General features: G+C 36.5%; 1 protein-coding gene across 1 annotated transcript in view; it reads left to right on the top strand.

Moving 5' to 3' along the window:
- The window catches only part of PLCL1 (phospholipase C like 1 (inactive)), a 342,886-nt gene that overhangs the window by 243,028 nt on the left and 80,952 nt on the right, over positions 1-18,906 (top strand). Inside the window, exon 2 of the mRNA XM_004772178.3 lies at positions 16,206-18,680. Coding sequence (XP_004772235.1) covers positions 16,206-18,680 — 2,475 coding nt within the window. The remainder of the gene's footprint in view (positions 1-16,205; positions 18,681-18,906) is intronic.

Here is an 18,906-nt window from a genome sequence, read left to right on the forward strand (position 1 = left end):
TCTAAGTAGCATTCCAGGTAGAATACTGAGTTCATTAGTTGAATTTCCTAAAGTTCGCAAGTTAAATGTAGAGAGTTAAGTTTAACTGATAGAAGAGTGTTTTAAGTGGCAAGGATGGACAGACATTACTCTATGCATTGGAATAAGAAATCTCTATTAAAGAAGAGACTTGATAGCTATAACTAAAGAAATAAAGGAATGTGGATTAGGTGACAACGAAAGATTTTGTACACTGTTTTGTGAAGATATGAGAATGTGTTAAAGAGGACAGAATGCAAAGTTAGGGGCAACTGGGTGACTCAGTTGCTTAAGCATCTGCCTTTAGCTCAGGTCATGATCCCAGGATCCTGGGATTCAGGGGTCCTGCTTCTCCCTCTCCCTGGTGCTCCCCGGGCTTTCGCTCTCTCTCTCTCTCTCTGTCAAATAAATAAGAAAAATCTAAAAAAAAATGCAAAGAAAAATTTGGAGTCACATATCTAGAAAAGACAATAGAGGGTTAGGTTAGGCTAAGGTAGCTATGGGGAATTTTGAAGGCTACACTTTGTACTTGGTGAAAATTGTTGAAATTTTTGTAATTAGTATGTGTCCTCTAGAAGATTAAAGCTCTTGTAACCTATATGGAATTCTTGCTGAATCCTATTTCTTTGAAATATGTTTAAGTCCTAATTTAATACAGCGGGTTTGAATCTCATTATCAGTGGAGTGTATTTAATTGAAATCAAATTAATTTAAACAACTAGTCAGGAAATCTCAGTTTAATCTCTTTTTTTCCTCCGGGAAATTCATCTACTTATATCTATTCTCAAAGCTTAGAGGTAGCAAAAGTTGAAGAGAAGACATACCTCACATTTTCATTTAAATTAATTGTTTAAGTAGTTATGAGATTAATTTCATAGACACGTTATAAAACTTCATTGTGTTTTGGAAATTTTTCCCACAAAGGGTAATTAGAATCAGTAGTTCTAAAATGTAAGATTCTTTTTTAAAGATTTTATTTATTTATTTGACAGAGAGAGAGATAGCGAGAGAGGGAATGCAAGCAGGGGGGTAGTGGGAGAGGGAGAAGCAGGCTTCCCGCCCAGCAGGGAGGCCGATGCCGGACTCGATCCCAGGACCCTGGAATCATGACCCCAGCCGAAGACAGATACTTAATGACTGAGTCACTCAGATGCCCCCTAAAATGTAACATTCTCAAGTAATTTCCAGATAAAGATTTATCATGATACTTAAAGGATACTTTTTCTACTTTAATAAGGATGCATTGACCAGTCCCAAGAACAATAAACATTTAGAATATTATTATTTAACTAAAATAACATGGATGTAATATTTTAATACAAATAAATACAATGTACTTTGAAATTGTAACAATTTTAGTTATACCTCAACTAAGTCTTAAGATGGATATCATTATTTACCTCTACAAAGTATAACTGTCTGATAATTAATGAGGTAATTATAAGACTAATTCTATGGAAATATCTTTAACATTTTCCTTATAATATATGATAATATTTATTAATTTTAAATAATTTGAGCAATACAGAGAAAACTAATTCCATAATTTTGCACATTTCCTCCTAAAGATAACTACTATTACCAATGGAATATATTCTTCCAGATTTGCCATATATAAATAATGAGATCTCATACTACATGTACACTTTATAATACCTACATTTTTAAACACACACAGACACATATTATCCATTTTCAGATTTATAGATCTCTGTCACCCATATTAGTGCTGCATAGAATCCTGTGGCATTAATGTACCAGAATTTATTTTGCCAGTCCTTTCTAGGGATAAGAGTTTATTAGTTTACTTATTTTTTTGATATCATCACCAGAGTGGCATAACGCCTTGTACTTATATCTTTGATCATTTGCTCAAATATTTTCTTAAAATATATGCTCTAAAATGATCTTGCTAGATCAAAGTAGATGTATTCTTAACATTTTACAACATATTGCTACATTGCCTTCCAGAAAAATTGTACACATTTATATTCAGCATAACATTGAAAATTCCCATTATCTCACTTTCTGTAACCTTTGATAATCTGACAAGCAAAACAATAATTTTTTTATTAAGTAAATAATTTATTTACTTAATAAAATTTTATTTATGAGATATGTTTGAAAGTTTTTTCATATAATTTTGAAGCAGTCATATAATTTTGTAAATCTATCTTTCTAAAATTGGTTTGTGAACACTTTTTGTAAATTAAGAAACATATAGCAAATATTTCCCTCCCCTCTTTTTTCTTTAATTTGGATATGGTTTTAAGTTTTAATGTGGTCAATTTTATCAGTATTTTACTGTATGATTTCTGGTCTTTATATGTTTAGTAAGAAGAGATTTTCACGACCCCCAATTATACAAATACATGGTTATAGTTTTTTCTAGTACTTAACATGTTTCATTTAATCCTTAATACTTTGAAATTTTTTTGGTCTGGCAGAAAGGAGTAATCTAGTTTTGTTGTTGTTGAAATGGATAGTGAATTTCTTCAACATTAATAATTGCCTTCATTATTTGAAATGCCACTTCTACCTCTACCTCTTGAAATGAGCCCAGTGGGCCTTTTATAACAATTTTTTTTTTTTTGTATTTGCCTACTAATTAGTGGAATTTTGCCAGTATTATTTTTTAAGTATTTTTTATGTTTTCACTTATTTGATCCTTTTTTTTTTTACTTTAAATGAAATAAAATTCCATACAATTTTTGGACATATCTTATTAAGTTTGTTTTTGACTGGATTACAGTATCTGTTGTTAATTCGAGTAGGAGTCCCCTCGCATTCACCCACCCATGCCATTACATTTAGAAGCAGGCTGATGTATAAGAAAGCTATTAATATTTTTTAAAAGATTTATTCATTTATTTTAGAGAGAGAGCATGAGTGGAAGAGGCAAAGGCAGAGGGCGAGAGAATCTCAAGCAGACTCTGTGCTGGGTGCAAGATCTTGGGGCTCAATCTCACCACCCCAAGATCTTGACCTGAGTCAAAACCAAGAGTTGGCCACTTAACCAACTGTGCCACCCAAGTGCCCCTAAGTTTTTAATATTTGTATTTTATTTTGCCACCATCACTTTATTAGTACTGATAATTTTTCAGTTGATCATTTTTTATTTTCTAAGTAAATAATTATATTTTCTAAAATAGTAATGATCTTTCACCTCCTTTACAATATTTTATACTTAATTTCTTAACCTTGTCTTATTGCTTTGGCTTAAATATCCAAAATTATGTTCAAATATAAAACAAGTAATGTTTTTTTGTTTGTTTTTTGTTATAATGAGAATGCTTTGAAAATTTTCCAAGTTGGTATGCTATTTCCTCTAGGATCTCTGGAACAAGATTGGTCTTATAAAGGAAGTTTTCTTCTTTTCTCATTTTATAGAGAGCTTTACTGGGAATTAATGTTGTATTTTATCAGTTGCATTTTGGGGAATTTATAGGCATAATCCTATTGTTTCTCTCTTTTAACCTATTTGTTTATTGAAGTACATTGATGGCATGCCTAATGTTGATCCATTCTTACATTCCTAGAATAAAACCCAACTTTTCAAAGACTTTATTGCTCTTTTAATACATTGCCATGCTTTACTTACATTCTTAACTGAGCTATATCTAAAATTCTGTTTTGCAGTTTTATGATTTTCGAAGTGCTTTAGCATGCCTTATTTCCTTTGATCCTTGAGATAGTACTATGATTTAGGTTAGGAATTATATTGACAAATAAAAACAATAGATATAGAACAGTAGATACAGACCTTTTGCACAAAGTCATTTAAGTAGGTGGAGATGGTGAGTGTAAAATCCATTAGTCCCCAATTCAATATTTTTTGGGGTGGGGGAATTTAATTACTTCAGTAATTAAATTTAATTAGTTAATTAAATTTAATTACTTCAAAATGTATGTATGGGGCACTTCGGGGGCTCAGTAGGCTAAGCCTCTGCCTTCTGCTCAGGTCATGATACCAGACCTGATGGGATCAAGTTTCACAATCGGCTCCCTGCTCTGTGGGGAGTCTGCTTCTTCCTCTGCCCCCCAGCCTGCTTGTGTTCTCTCTCTCACTCTTTCTTATGCTCTTTCTCTCTCTCAAGTAAATATACAAAATCTTTTTTAAAAAGTTGTTTATGGACTCTGAGTTTTATTATCACAGATAAAAACTATCCTTACTTTTTACATTTTCCTAAATTAAGACAATTATTTGTTCCACTTTGAACGTGGTATCAGTGGTTGGGTTGGGGGAGGTAGTGGGGGCAGAGGGAGACATTTACCCTTAGAGTCTCTGGGCTGAGAATATGCATCTATGAGATCTGTCATCTGTTTCTTGCATATGGACAGAAGCTGGTGTTCATTTAATCAGAGTCATACAATAAGGATTAAAGTTTTAGATGATTCTAACCCATTCTGGAAGTTATGGATAAAACTTGAAACCTTTAATCAGATTCATCTTGATGTTCAGGTCAAGTTGACTATTTGAGCCAAAGCTTTTATATCTCTAAGGTCATTAATCCTGAAGAGCATATTCTATTATCACTATAAGAGAGAAAAAGCATTAAGAATGTGTTTGCACATTGTTTTGGGTCAAGGGAATTTTTGTTTTATTTGTGGTTCACAGATCCACCTTATAAAAAGCTTAGAGATTTCTTTTAGATATTTATTACAGAAAAATATTCAGCTGGGAAGTTTAAAGTAATATAAATGTAAGTTTTAGAATCTGTGAAGACTTAATACAAGTGCAAGAAATGGTCCATTTGTTAACATATACATATACTTATTAAATGGAAGATTAGACTTCTCCAAGTCCAAGAAAAATGGATTTAATCTATAAATGAATTGTTTCTTAAGTTTGAATAGAATTGTGCTTTTATTAAATTGGCATTTAATCTCCATGTCCCAGGTCACGCAAATTTATAAAATGTTTTCTAAGAATAAATTCATTCTTTTTTAAATTTTCTGTAATTTAATTAAATTTAATAGGCTTCTTAATGAGAAGCCTACATGTATCTCTACTATATAGAACAATGGCACTGATTCCATCTCTAAGAAATATTATTAATAGTTAAGTTTTTTATATACTCTATTTGGAATTTACAAATGACATATATACTCTGAAATCTTGTCCTTACCAAATATTGCACAAAAAACTATGAATTCCTAGAAGTTGATTATTTTTCTAATTCTATTTTTTTTAAAACTTTATGCTATAAAAAAGGCTGATTATATCTCCATTTCCATTTAATTTATTTTCATTTAATCTAATATAACTCTTTTTCTTTTTTTAAAAATTGAGATATAATTGACATATAACATATAACACATATATGTTATAACATATAACATATGTTAACATATAACATATGACATATATCAACATATATAACATATATAACATATATATGCTGACATATAACATTATTTTTAAAATATAAAACATAATGATTTGAAATATGTGTATTTTTGAAATGTTTACTAGAATAAGTTTAGTTAATATCCATTACTACATAGAGTTACAATTTTTTCATGTGATAAGAACTTTTAAGATTAAAAAAAAGAACTGTTAAGATATACTCTTCCAGCAACTTTCAAATTCTGAATGATTTTTTTATTTTTATAAATCTGTTTTTGAAACTCAACTCTACTAACACCCTATGATAACAAGTGGTAGAACTCCGTAGTATTGAAATATACTTTTCACTCTTAAATATGCTTTATTCAAATTTAGATGATTAGAGCAAATTCCAAAGTGACTAAAATCAATGTAAAATCAATGTAAAAATACATTGGTGTTTCATATCTGATGGTAAATATAACCATTAAACACTGAGAAGTTACAATGAAGGACAAACTAGTCTGTGAACTGGCTATTTAGCACCGAAAGAAAAATAGAAAATTTTTTCAAGAACATTTTTGAAATAAACTCTAGTTAAGAATGTTCCATTCCTGTTGATATTTTGATTTTTTGGATAAAGTAAATAAATATGCAGCCTGAGTTAGACCTTCAAATCTATGTGTAATTCTGAATGCATAATTACATATGCATGATTTTTTTATTCCAACTAATTATTTTTTTTTAAATTTTATTTATTTATTTGACAGACAAGGATCACAAGTAGGCAGAGAGTCAGGCAGAGAGAGGAGAAAGCAGGCTCCCCGTGGAGCAGAGAGCCCGATGCAGGGCTCCATCCAAGAACCCTGGGATCATGACCTGAGCCGAAGGCAGAGGCTTTAACCCACTGAGCCACCCAGGCGCCCCAAATTCCAACTAATTATTTATCAGTTTTTGATGGATACCTTAATAAAGCATCAATGTATATGCTTATAACTGTGAACTAATCAGGGCATTACATTTAATATCTAAATAATACACCGAAAGAGATGGGTTAGATACAGGCATTAAAAGAATACGTTTCCTTATTCTTCATGACAGAGACTTTCTTTAGGGACACGACATGCTGTTTTCCACGAAGAGCACCTCCCGTGAATCCTTGCACCAGAAACAACAAAGTCTACGTGGGCAGGCTGTGAGTTCAGCCAGATTCTCAGGCCCTGCTGTGTGGGGAGTCTCTTGAGAAGGGACAGAATCCTATCTCAGTCTCCAGGCCCACGTGGTTCTTGGCACCGATGACTTGTATTGTTCTTGCGTGTGAGGTGGACGTCCGTCTTAGAGGACCGGGCCGATAGCAGTGTGTCATTCCTCAGAGGCCAGTGAATAATTGTGAGGTGCCCTTTACTGGGGTCCCTTCACTCTGTTCTTATTGGCACTTCGACTGTGACAGCAATGGAACATATTCTCCTGGGACTTACAATAAGCACAACCACGTATTGCGTGCGACAGTTGGGGTTAATTGGAAAAGGTAGTTTTTGACGGGAAAAAGGGGAGTATTAATGGTCCGTGTAACTGTACACAAAGGAGTGGGCCGTGAAGGATGCAAAAGCAGAGATTAGGAAGATGTACGTGAGAAACAAGGCTTTTGCCAGAAAAACAGTTGACACCATAAGGGAACATCTGTGCTTATGGACTTGAGGGGAAAGAAGTTGAGAATAGAGTCTGTCAGTCAGTGAGGTTTCGCAACAAACCACCACAGGGTTTGTGCCTAATGCTGCAAGAAAAAACAGAAATGGCAGCAGTCGATGAAACTATGGAAGGAATTAAACATCTGGAGACATGGCCTTCCAAAGCCTTTATCTATCTGGTTTCCCTGTGGCCAGGTCTCCTCACCTACATGGATGTAATTTCCGTACAGGTGAAAAAATAATCCAAGCAAGTGAAATAGTCTTTGATTTTACCTGTGACTGTTGTCTGCAATGAACAGTCAGTGATTTTTACTAGATTTTAATGGTTTTTTTCTTGAATGAAGCACAAAGATGAAGCATATAGAAAAAAGTACAGGGAGCGATAATTCTTCAACTTTACTGTTATTGAATAAACATCATATAAGTAGGTTTCCTTATAAATAACATCATATATTTTGTATATTGGATATATGAATATATGTTTATTCATATACTGAATAAGCATCATATAAGTAGGGCTATTTCAGATCTTTAATAAATAACATTTTAAGTGTGTAAACCAGGATATAATATTCTTTAAACTGTAACACAGAGAGGATATTTTGATGTTATTTACCATTACTCTTACCGTTCTTTTGAGTCAATTTCTTCTCAGTTTTGTTAAAAATTTCAAACCAAAATTAGTTAGTTTGAGACAAACATTTTTGTCTAGATGAGGTTAAAGTAATCTTTGTCTCAAAAATGAAAACCATAGAATGTGACTCCTTAATCTTGATTTTTCAATTCCAGATATTTTAGCAGGCATTGTAAAGTCATTAATCTACTGAAAATCCAGTACTATTCTGGTTAATAAAATGTTTTGCAGTCTGACTATTAACAGTTACAGTGACCCCACCCCCCACCCCCTTATCCACAGGGGATATGTTCAAAGACTCCAGTGGATGCCTGAAACCACAGATAGTACCAAACCCTATAGATAACTACATTTTTTCGTGTACATATATACCAATGATAAAATTTAGTTTATACATTAGGCACAGTAAGAGATTAGCAACAATAACTAATAATAAAACAACTGTAACAACATAGTGTAATGAAAGCTATGTGAATGTTGTCTCTTAAAATATCTTATTGTGCTGTACTTACCCCTCTTCTTCCTGTGATGGTTATGAGATAATAAAATGCCTATGTGATGAGATGAAGCAAGTTGAATGATGGAGACACGGTGACATGGCGTTAGGTTACTACAGACCTTCTGACAGTATGTCCGAAGGAGAATCATTTACTTCTATACCATGCTTAACTGAAAAGCAAAACTGCAGACAAGGCAGATACCCTACTAGGGAGGTGGCAACAGGATCTTGGTGTCACTAAGCCTGCTGATGCCATCTTCTGGGTTCCTGCAGCAAACTTTTACAAGCCACGCTGGTAGTAACAAGGTCTTTCTATCCCATCCAGGAATAACAGAGTTCTAGGTAGAGCTGTGTAATTTGAGATTTATTTTCCATGACATAAAATGATATGGAGGCCCCACATGGAAGTTGTGTTTGTTTTCTTATTAAATGGCAATACTTTTAGCATTTTTTTCCTAAGACCAGCTTTATAGATTTTGGACATTTCTTCAATGCTTAGTTTGTATCTTGTCTGTTTTTAATTATCTCAGTGAAGGCCATAGTGTTAAAGATAGAATAACTATATGTAATTGCTATAGTACTTCTTTTTCATAATGCCCTTATCAGCTCATGTTCCCCTTTGTGGTCTTGGTTATCCAACATTCTTAATGTTATAGAAAGCTGCTTATTTATTTATTAAATGTTTGTGGGTTTTATTTATTTTTTATTTAGTAATCTTTTTTTTAAAAAGATTTTATTTATTTATTTGACACACACACACACACACACACACACACACACAGATCCCAAGTAGGCAGAGAGGCAGGCGGAGAGAGAGGAGGAAGCAGGCTCCCTGCTCAGCAGAGGGCCCAATGTGGAGCTCGATCCCAGGACCCTGAGATCATGACCTGAGCCGAAGTCAGAGGCTCAACCCACTGAGCCACCCAGGCACCACTATTTAGTAATCTTTACACCCAAACTCACAATTTTGAGATCAGAGTTTCATGCTCTACTGACAAGCCGACCAGGCACCCTTGTTTTTATCTATTTAGAAGCATTTGTTATATGCTTTTCTCGAATTAGCAAATTTGATAATTTTTGTCATTGTTCTACCAATTTTATCATTTATAAAAACTCGTACATTAAAATAGTGATGGAGAAGAAGCATTATTCCAGGCAACATTAGTTTTGGGATTAATGATTTTCCAGAGAACCAGTCACTAGGACAGTGCCATAGTTAGCACTTGATCTTGGTATAAGCAGATGCTCTATTTTCAAATAGTACATAGGACATGCATAATAAGAGTCATATTTACAGAAAGCCCAGGATAGAAACCATGCAGCAAGAGAGCTTGAGATAATTTTTATTGAGTCATTTCTTAATGAGTTCTGAGTAAATGATTGCAGTGAGATTTAGCACAATGGAACCTTCCTCTGCTCAATAAGTCAGTGGTACTGAGAACCTACCCTGAAATGGACTTTCTACACTCTATGCCCATGTTTGCCTATAGGATATCAGTTGTTTTGCTTTCAAATGAGAAGAGTCATGTAAGAGAAGATGCTATTCTTTTTTAAGAGAAGTTGTCATTTTAGAGAATATTTAGATTGTCACTGGCTTCCTATAACTCAACTACTTTTCCATCTCTGCCACAGTGTATACATATCAGAGTAGGTTTCCTAAAGAAGATGGCTTTAGTTTAGTGTATTTTATTAAATAGATCACTTTTTATAAATGAGATGCATGTTAAATACAGACATAAAACTTAATTTGGCAAGAGATAGGTGCATGCATACTGTCAGCATTGCCCCTAATTTATCCTTTAGTTGAAGTATAAGGTGTAGTAGAGAATGAATGTTTTCTTTATGGATAATAAAATAGCTATTCAGCTTCTTACCAGCGAGGCTTAGGGAGCCACCAGGAAGAGCCAGTGGTACACAGAGCTTGGGTCAGGTGTCCACCCCTTCTCAGCAGAGTGATTTCAGGACCTCTATCCCCACTGTACCTCATAGTGACTTTAGGTGGGTCACGTGGGATTAATCCTGAGTAAGTCATGTCACCTGTTGGCGACTTTACATTACATAATTTGAGTTTACTATGAGAAAGTAACTTTGGAAATTTTAACGTGGAATGAACAGAATAATTCTACAGTTGCAACCTTCCCTTACCTGAAACTTGAAGGTGACAGGTATAGTGAGGATAGTGAGGATACCAGCACCTCCCCCATGTCCTTGAGTTCTGCGTGAAGTGGTAGCCCTTGTGTGGGGAGTGGGCTTTCTCTAGACTGCTTCACTGCCACACATGGATGTGGATTCGGGCATTGGCACATTGGACAGGATATATTAGCTATATGTATATATTATGCTTAATATATACATTAGATCTAAATTTCCATTTCTTGAGCTATCTCCAGTCCGAGTTAATATAGCCCGCATTTGTGAGAATAGCCTTTTCCAGGATGATCGCTCTTGGCGTCTGCCTGTTGTTCTAGTGTCAACTGGAGTCACTTATCCCTCACTGATGCTAGAGTCATCCTGGCCTTCTTTCCCACCAAAGAACATTTATACCTGCTCCTCCCTTTCTTTGAAACCCTTTGCTCTCACCCTCGTCACTGTCCTCACTATCCTGAAGGCGAGGTAAGACATTCTCTCCTCATGGGGTGCCTGGGTGGCTCAGTAGTTTAGTTTCTGCCTTCAGCTCAGGTCATGATCCCATGTCAGGCTCCCCGCTTCTCCCTCCCCCTCTGCTTGTACCCCCCATCTTGTGCACTCCTTCTGTCTCTCCCTCTTTCACTTCCTCTCAAATAAATAAAATCTTAATTTAAAAAAAAAAAAGACATTCTCTAATCAGAGTTACCAGCAGACATTCGAACGGCTAAATCCAGTCAGCAATCTTAGCATCTTGTTTTCTAGCACTTACTCCTTTAAGTCTGTTCTTTGGCTTCTGTGAGAGTCATGCTCCTGGTCCTCCTGTTCCTCATACTGCATATTTTAGGTCTTCTCCTCTGCCTAAACTTTTCACTAGGTGGCCCATAGTCATCTAAAAACTTCACCATGGCCCAAAGTAAACTCTGTTTCCCTCCCACTTCACCTCTCCTGGTAGTCCGTATCTCAGCAATATTTCCATTCACCTCTCACTCAAACCAAAAACCTAGGAGTCATCCTAGACCCAGTGAAGGACTTTTGATTTTACCTTCTACTCATTTGATACTTCTCACCTCTCTCCGTTCCTTTTGCTAATAATCTACCTCAGGCAATCACCATCTCTTTCCTTTAATGCGTCAGCAGTCACCGACGGCACCATCTAGTGCACATGCAGAGGGATCTCTCTGAGATAAAAATTAGAATTTATCAATCTCTCCAAAACTCTATAAGATTCTGGTCCCTCAGGATAGAGTAGGTATACCCATTACTGTTAGTTAAATGAATGAATGAAGCATGGGAACCTGAGGCTTCTCAATATCCAAGGTTGGGCCTCATTTGGGTTCTAGATTATATTGCCCACAATCCTTGGAAGATTTCATGCATCAACCAAATCTCTTTCCTGAATTTTGCTTGGAAGTTCATAAAACAAGAATGAAGAGTATAGTGTTATAGTGCATAGGGTGTCTGTAAGAACAAGATAGAATCCGTATGGGGAAAATAAGATTTGTGTGCCTATATTTTTGCTTATCTTTTAATCATGATCTATTAAATTTTTATATGAAGACTTTCTTAAGAGAGCTCTTCAAAAACAAACATCCCTCGCCCAATACAAAAAGAGAGAAGTGGATGCCACTTTAGTGTATCTGCGTCTGTATAGCTGGATTTTGGCATTATGACAAGGATTCCTTCTAATCAGTCTGACAACTGGTGTTTGGACTGGTATTCTTTAAGGTTTGTAAATTGGTTCTGTTTTAACAAAGAATCATTCTGAAATGTTCATTTATAAACAACTTGCAAAAAAATGAAAAGAATATGCGATGATACAATTTGATGTTTAAATGAGCTCATCGGGTGAGAAGTAGCAAGACATAGATACGATGTTTCCTTTATTCTTAAATTTGCATACAATGCTTTAGTTTACTCTTTTTGTGTATGGTAAAATTTACATAGCATAAGATTTACCCCTTGAACCATTTTTAAATATACAGCCCTGTGTCATCAGGTACATTCATGTTAGTGTGTTGCTTTAGTGTACTTTTCTCTAAAATTATTATATTGAAATAACTCAGTAGTTTTTGTTATTGAGACACAAAATGCTCACGTTGAATAAGTTGAGTTGCTTCTGCAGCTCATCAGTGTGTTCCTGAAGAAAAATGATTTTATTTGTTGTGTTTGTTAAGGAACTTGCCGTATATCCAGCCTTGTTGGGTCAGAGAACAAATGCCAATGGAAACTTATAGAAACAAGTTTATTAATTTGGCTTATCTGAACATTTTTTAAAAAGATTTATTTATTTATTTATTTGACAGAGAGAGACAGAGAGACAGAGAGAGATCACAAGTAGGCAGAGAGGCAGGCAGAAGGAGGGGGAAGCAGGCTCTCTGCTCAGCAGGGACTGACCCGGCTGAGATCATGACCTGGGCCAAAGGCAGAGGCTTAACTCACTGAGCCTCCCAGGTGCCCCATATTTGAATATTTTTAAAAATAAAATAAAACATATTTGGGGTTAGCTTTTAATGTTATTTAAGAATCTCATTTAATCATGATTGGTGTCCTAGTTCTAAAACTAGATAAATAGCAATGTTGTAGAAAATAATGAAAAATAAATGGAAAACAGCATTTTCCCATTTTCTCCTAGTATTCTGAAATTCTTTTTTTTTTTTTTTAAGATTTTACTGTATTTGTCAGAGAGAGAGTGAGAGCATAAGCAAATGTTGGGTGGGGTGGGGCAGCAGGCAGCAGGCAGAGGGAGAATCAGATTCCCTGCTGAGCAAGGGGCCTTATGTGGGACTTCATCCCAGGACTCCTGGATCATGACCTGAGCTGAAGATAGACGCTTAACAACTGAGCTCCCTTAGGATCCCAAGACTTTTCTTGATTCTGACGCTTAAATCCTTTATGTAAAGTACAATTAATTTAAGAAGACAGTAGATTCCAAATGTAAAGTCTTATCTGGAAATGTTTAAAGATGATATAGACATAATTTGGTTTATTCATTTTATTTATTTAACTTGTTTAAATGTGTTCCCTTCCCGTGAAATGATCATTTGGGAACTTGAACATAGAATGTTAGGCAATAGAAAGGACTGAGTTCAGTGCCTGACTAATTCTTGTACCCTGCTGGAAGACGAAGCTAAGTTTTAATTTAGGGGACAGAAGTGCCATAGTGTGCTGTATCCAAACTAACACATTTTGTCAGCTGCACTAAGAGAAATTTTGGGGGTAATAAGTGCCTTAGCCTCCTCCCTTCATTTCAGACTGAGAGGATTTAGCTTTAAAATAAATGGCAAGTGGGATACCTGGGTGGGTCATCGGTTAAGCACCTGCTTTTGGCTCAGGTCATGGTCCCAGGGACATGGGATCTAGTCCCCCTCTGGACTCCTTTCTCAGCTTCTCCCTCCCTCTGCTTGTGTTCTCTCTCTTTCTGAAAAATAAATAAATAAAATCTTTAAAAAAAATAACATAAAAGGAAAATCCTCATACTTCATAATAATCTCTTTATCAAAATGACCTTATGACTATAGGAGTCAATTCAATCATCTAATGAACTGGAAGGTGACAAGAGCACACCTGAACCCACAACGAGCTCTCGTTTCTCCTGGAAAGTGCAAAAAACACCTGTCTCTCCGATACAGATGACCACAGTGATTTTCTCCCAGTTTGCCCTCAGATATTTTTTGTATTTATCAACAGGAAGCTGTACTACCAACACTTCATCTTTTTTTCATTGGGGGGGTGTCTCCTGTCTGTTTACCTTCTCCACCACCGATCTGCCAAGATCTTCTTGAGGGAAACACACGTGTGGGGGTGTAGGGTTTGGCGGAGGCCCTGGTGGTGATGAGGCTCAGAAGGGGATTCGGAGTTGTCCGTCTTCCCTGTGCACTCAGTACAGGTCCACCTGACTCACCTCTCAACTTTTTGGAGCTAATGCATAGCATGACTGTTGAAAACAGACTTGGAGAAATATTGGAGTCCTAAAACTATTCCAGCATATTTTGAATAGAAATAATCTTGACAGCAGATGAGCTAACTATTTGTTCACATGTGCTTTGGCTAGCTTTTTGCTCTTCTGGGGGGGCTTGTAATAACTTTAGAGTTTGTCCTTTGTGAGACACCAACCTAAGAGTATATCTTTTCCACTGGTTTCAAGTTTAAAGGCACTTTGGGATAAGTTTTCACTTTTGGGAATTGGAGGTCAACACAAGAAATTTTGGAGCATTTTGGAGCAGGTCAGTTCTTCCCTAGGCTAGGTAGAAAACATTTATCTCTTGAAGACTTATTGTACTAGGAGAGAAAGTCTTGATTTAAGGAGATACCACCACAGGGAAGAGAAGCTTATGGCTCAAGTCAGAGGGAAGTGTTAGGACTGTGAAGCTGGGGTACCAAACATAAGAAGGCACAGCAACTACAGTCGTGCCTTTACAGCAACATTAATTTCCCACTTAAGCCTTGTTGAAACTATTAGAGGTTTTATAATTCTGTTGACAATAATCCTACTTGGAACACGATATGCTTTATATAAAAATAATTTTTTTGTGAAAGGTCTAATTAGTTTAAAAGCCTAGTCAAATGGTAGCTTTCAAAGCTGAGTCACAGTCTAATTTACTATCACAATTCACAGTTTCCCTCTTTATTTTACTTGGTAGATTAATCCCATCTCAACAGTGCCATTAGGTGCCTGCTTTCATGATGTGGAAAAATACACACATACATTCGAGATTTTTGAACATGTGGGTTGTGATGAATTTAAATGTGTTCTAATAGTTCAACTGCGTATAAACAGCTGAAGATTTATACTTGTTTTGTAACTTAAGGATGAGGAAATTGACTACTATGGGATCATTAAAAATAACAACTCTCTGGGAAAGCAAGAGCTAAGTTGTTAGATGCCAGGGCATCAAGAAACAATATTCTGTAATCTGTACAGAATTTTTTTTTTATTCTGTAAATAAATTGGGTAATTTATATCTTTGTCACTTGAAGATCAGATATATATTTGAGTTAATGAATCATCCCACCAACATTCCATAACTAAAGCAAATTTTGTTTTCCCTTCATGGGCAAGGTTTTAGTCAATTGAATAATAAATCATCCTGCCTTTTCCTGAATCACAGGCTAGGGAGGCTCTTCATCTTCAGAGAAGCAGGATCTCAATTAAATAAGTAAGGCCTTATTTAAGGCCTTATTTAAGGAGAGATTCTACCCTGTTCTTTTTATTTTTTTATTTTTTTGGTCAGTATGGCTACAGGTTTGTCAATGTTTTTTTTAAAGATTTTATTTATTTATTTGACAGAGAGAGAGAGATCACAAGTAGGTAAAGAGGCAGGCTGGGGGTGGGGAGGGTGGAAGCAGGCTCCCTGCTGAGCAGAGAGCCCGATGTGGGGCTTGATCCCAGGACCCTGAGATCATGACCCAAACTGAAGGCAGAAGCTTAACTCTCTGAACCACCCAGGTGCCCCTATTGCCAGTCCTTTTTGATGTACAGCTTATGAACCAAAAATCTTTTATTTGGACTAGTTTTAAGTTTAAAACTTAAACTGTTGCTTAGTATAAATGAAGAAAACTTTTTAAAGAAATCCAGTGTTATTTCTTTCACATATCTGCAGGAATTTGAGCTAGGGTGTCAAAGTAGCAACATGTAGAGTTTCTTAGGAAATCTGCTCTAATGAACGAACGAGTGATTTGTAGTTAACTTAATAGTTGACTTTATTTCAAAGAACACGAGGCATTTGAAAAATAAGTTTTTTTCTGAACCTAATAATATCAATTTTCTCAGTGATTCTTCTTTTTTCTGGAACAGTGAAAATGTGAAAATAATCATAATATCTGAATGGAGTCTGAGGAGTTCATAGAATGTTACTGAGTCTGTCTATTTTCTAAGGAAAATTGATTCATTATTTTCAAATTATTTTACAGGATCCTTCAAACCAAAAATGTGGTGGAAGAAAGAAAACAGTATCGTTCAGCAGTATGCCATCGGAAAAGAAAATTAGCAGCGCGAGTGACTGCATCAGCTTCATGCAAGCTGGCTGTGAACTGAAGAAAGTCCGGCCAAATTCTCGTATTTATAACCGTTTTTTCACTCTGGACACAGACCTCCAAGCTCTTCGCTGGGAACCTTCCAAGAAAGACCTTGAGAAAGCTAAGCTCGACATTTCCGCTATAAAAGAGATCAGACTGGGGAAGAACACAGAAACATTTAGAAACAATGGCCTGGCTGACCAGATTTGTGAGGACTCTGCCTTCTCCATACTCCATGGGGAAAACTACGAGTCTCTGGACCTAGTTGCCAATTCAGCAGATGTAGCAAACATCTGGGTGTCAGGTTTACGGTACCTGGTTTCTCGAAGTAAGCAACCCCTTGACTTTATGGAGGACAACCAGAACACGCCAAGGTTTATGTGGTTGAAAACAGTCTTTGAAGCGGCAGATGTGGATGGGAATGGGATTATGTTGGAAGACACTTGTGTAGAGTTGATAAAACAACTCAACCCTACCCTGAAGGAATCCAAGATCAGGTTAAAGTTTAAAGAAATCCAGAAGAGCAAAGAAAAACTAACCACACGAGTGACAGAAGAGGAATTTTGTGAAGCTTTTTGTGAACTTTGCACCAGGCCTGAAGTATATTTCTTACTGGTCCAGATCTCTAAGAACAAAGAATATTTGGATGCCAATGATCTCATGCTCTTTTTAGAAGCTGAGCAAGGAGTCACCCATATTACTGAGGATATGTGCTTAGACATTATTCGGAGATACGAACTTTCTGAAGAGGGTCGTCAAAAAGGGTTTCTTGCAATTGATGGCTTTACCCAGTATCTGTTGTCGCCAGAATGTGACATTTTCGATCCTGAGCAAAAAAAGGTTGCCCAGGATATGACGCAGCCATTATCTCACTACTACATCAATGCTTCCCACAACACCTATCTCATAGAAGACCAGTTCAGGGGGCCGGCTGATATTAATGGGTACGTTAGAGCTTTGAAGATGGGCTGTCGAAGCATTGAACTTGATGTTAGTGATGGTTCAGACAATGAACCGATCCTCTGTAATCGAAATAATGTGACAACACACCTTTCCTTTCGAAGTGTCTTAGAGGTGATAAATAAATTTGCCTTCGTTGCTTCTGAATACCCACTGATCCTCTGCTTGGGAAATCACTGCTCCCTACCACAACAGAAGATAATGGTTCAACAGATGAAAAAGGTCTTTGGCGATAAGCTCTATACTGAGGCACCTTTGCCATCAGAAACCTACCTCCCATCACCGGAAAAATTAAAAAGAATGATTATTGTGAAAGGAAAGAAACTGCCTTCTGACCCAGATATTTTGGAAGGAGAAGTAACAGATGAAGATGAAGAAGCAGAAATGTCGCGAAGGCTGTCGGTAGATTACAATGGTGAGCAGAAACACATCCTGCTGTGTAGGGAACTCTCTGATCTGGTGTCCATCTGCAAGTCTGTTCAGTACAGGGATTTTGAACTGTCTATGAAAAGCCAAAACTATTGGGAAATGTGTTCATTTAGTGAAACAGAGGCCAGCCGAATTGCAAATGAGTACCCAGAGGATTTTGTAAATTACAATAAGAGGTTCTTATCGAGAATCTATCCAAGTGCCATGAGGATTGATTCCAGTAACTTGAATCCACAGGACTTTTGGAATTGTGGCTGTCAAATTGTGGCAATGAATTTTCAGACTCCAGGTCCAATGATGGACCTTCACACAGGCTGGTTTCTTCAAAACGGAGGCTGTGGTTATGTTCTAAGGCCATCCATCATGCGGGATGAAGTTTCTTACTTCAGTGCGAACACAAAGGGCATCGTACCTGGGGTGTCTCCTCTCGCCCTTCATATCAAGATCATCAGTGGTCAGAATTTTCCAAAGCCCAAGGGAGCTTGTGCCAAAGGAGACGTCATAGATCCCTACGTTTGTATAGAGATACATGGAATTCCAGCAGACTGTTCAGAACAAAGAACTAAAACTGTCCAACAGAACAGTGATAACCCCATTTTTGATGAAACTTTTGAGTTTCAAGTCAACCTACCTGAGCTGGCCATGATTCGTTTTGTTGTTCTGGATGATGACTACATTGGGGATGAGTTTATAGGACAATATACAATACCGTTTGAATGTTTGCAGCCTGGATATCGGCATGTTCCCCTGCGCTCTTTTGTGGGTGACATCATGGAGCATGTAACCCTTTTCGTCCACATAGCAATAACTAACCGAAGTGGAGGAGGAAAGGCGCAGAAGCGCAGCCTGTCGGTGAGAATGGGGAAGAAAGTTCGAGAATACACCATGCTCAGGAATATCGGCCTTAAGACCATAGACGACATCTTTAAAATAGCAGTTCACCCCTTACGAGAAGCCATAGATATGAGAGAAAATATGCAGGTGGGAAAAACTCCAAGCTCTTCTTCCCTACCCCTCCTTCTTCCTACCCCTGCCTTACTGGTGAACATTGTGTTTTACTAGTGATCTGATTCCTCAAAAAACTATCAGAAAAGTTGTATAAAGCCACTACTACTGAATTAAGTGTTGGCCTGTGATAAAGCAGATATATTTTATGTATCTGATTGTGAATGAATGCTGTTGAATTCCACCTCAACTAAACCAGTTA

Source organism: Mustela putorius, unplaced genomic scaffold (genome assembly GCF_011764305.1).
Source record: "Mustela putorius furo isolate JIRA1106 unplaced genomic scaffold, ASM1176430v1.1 tig00000275_pilon_pilon_pilon, whole genome shotgun sequence".
Classification (NCBI taxonomy): Eukaryota; Metazoa; Chordata; class Mammalia; order Carnivora; family Mustelidae; genus Mustela; species Mustela putorius.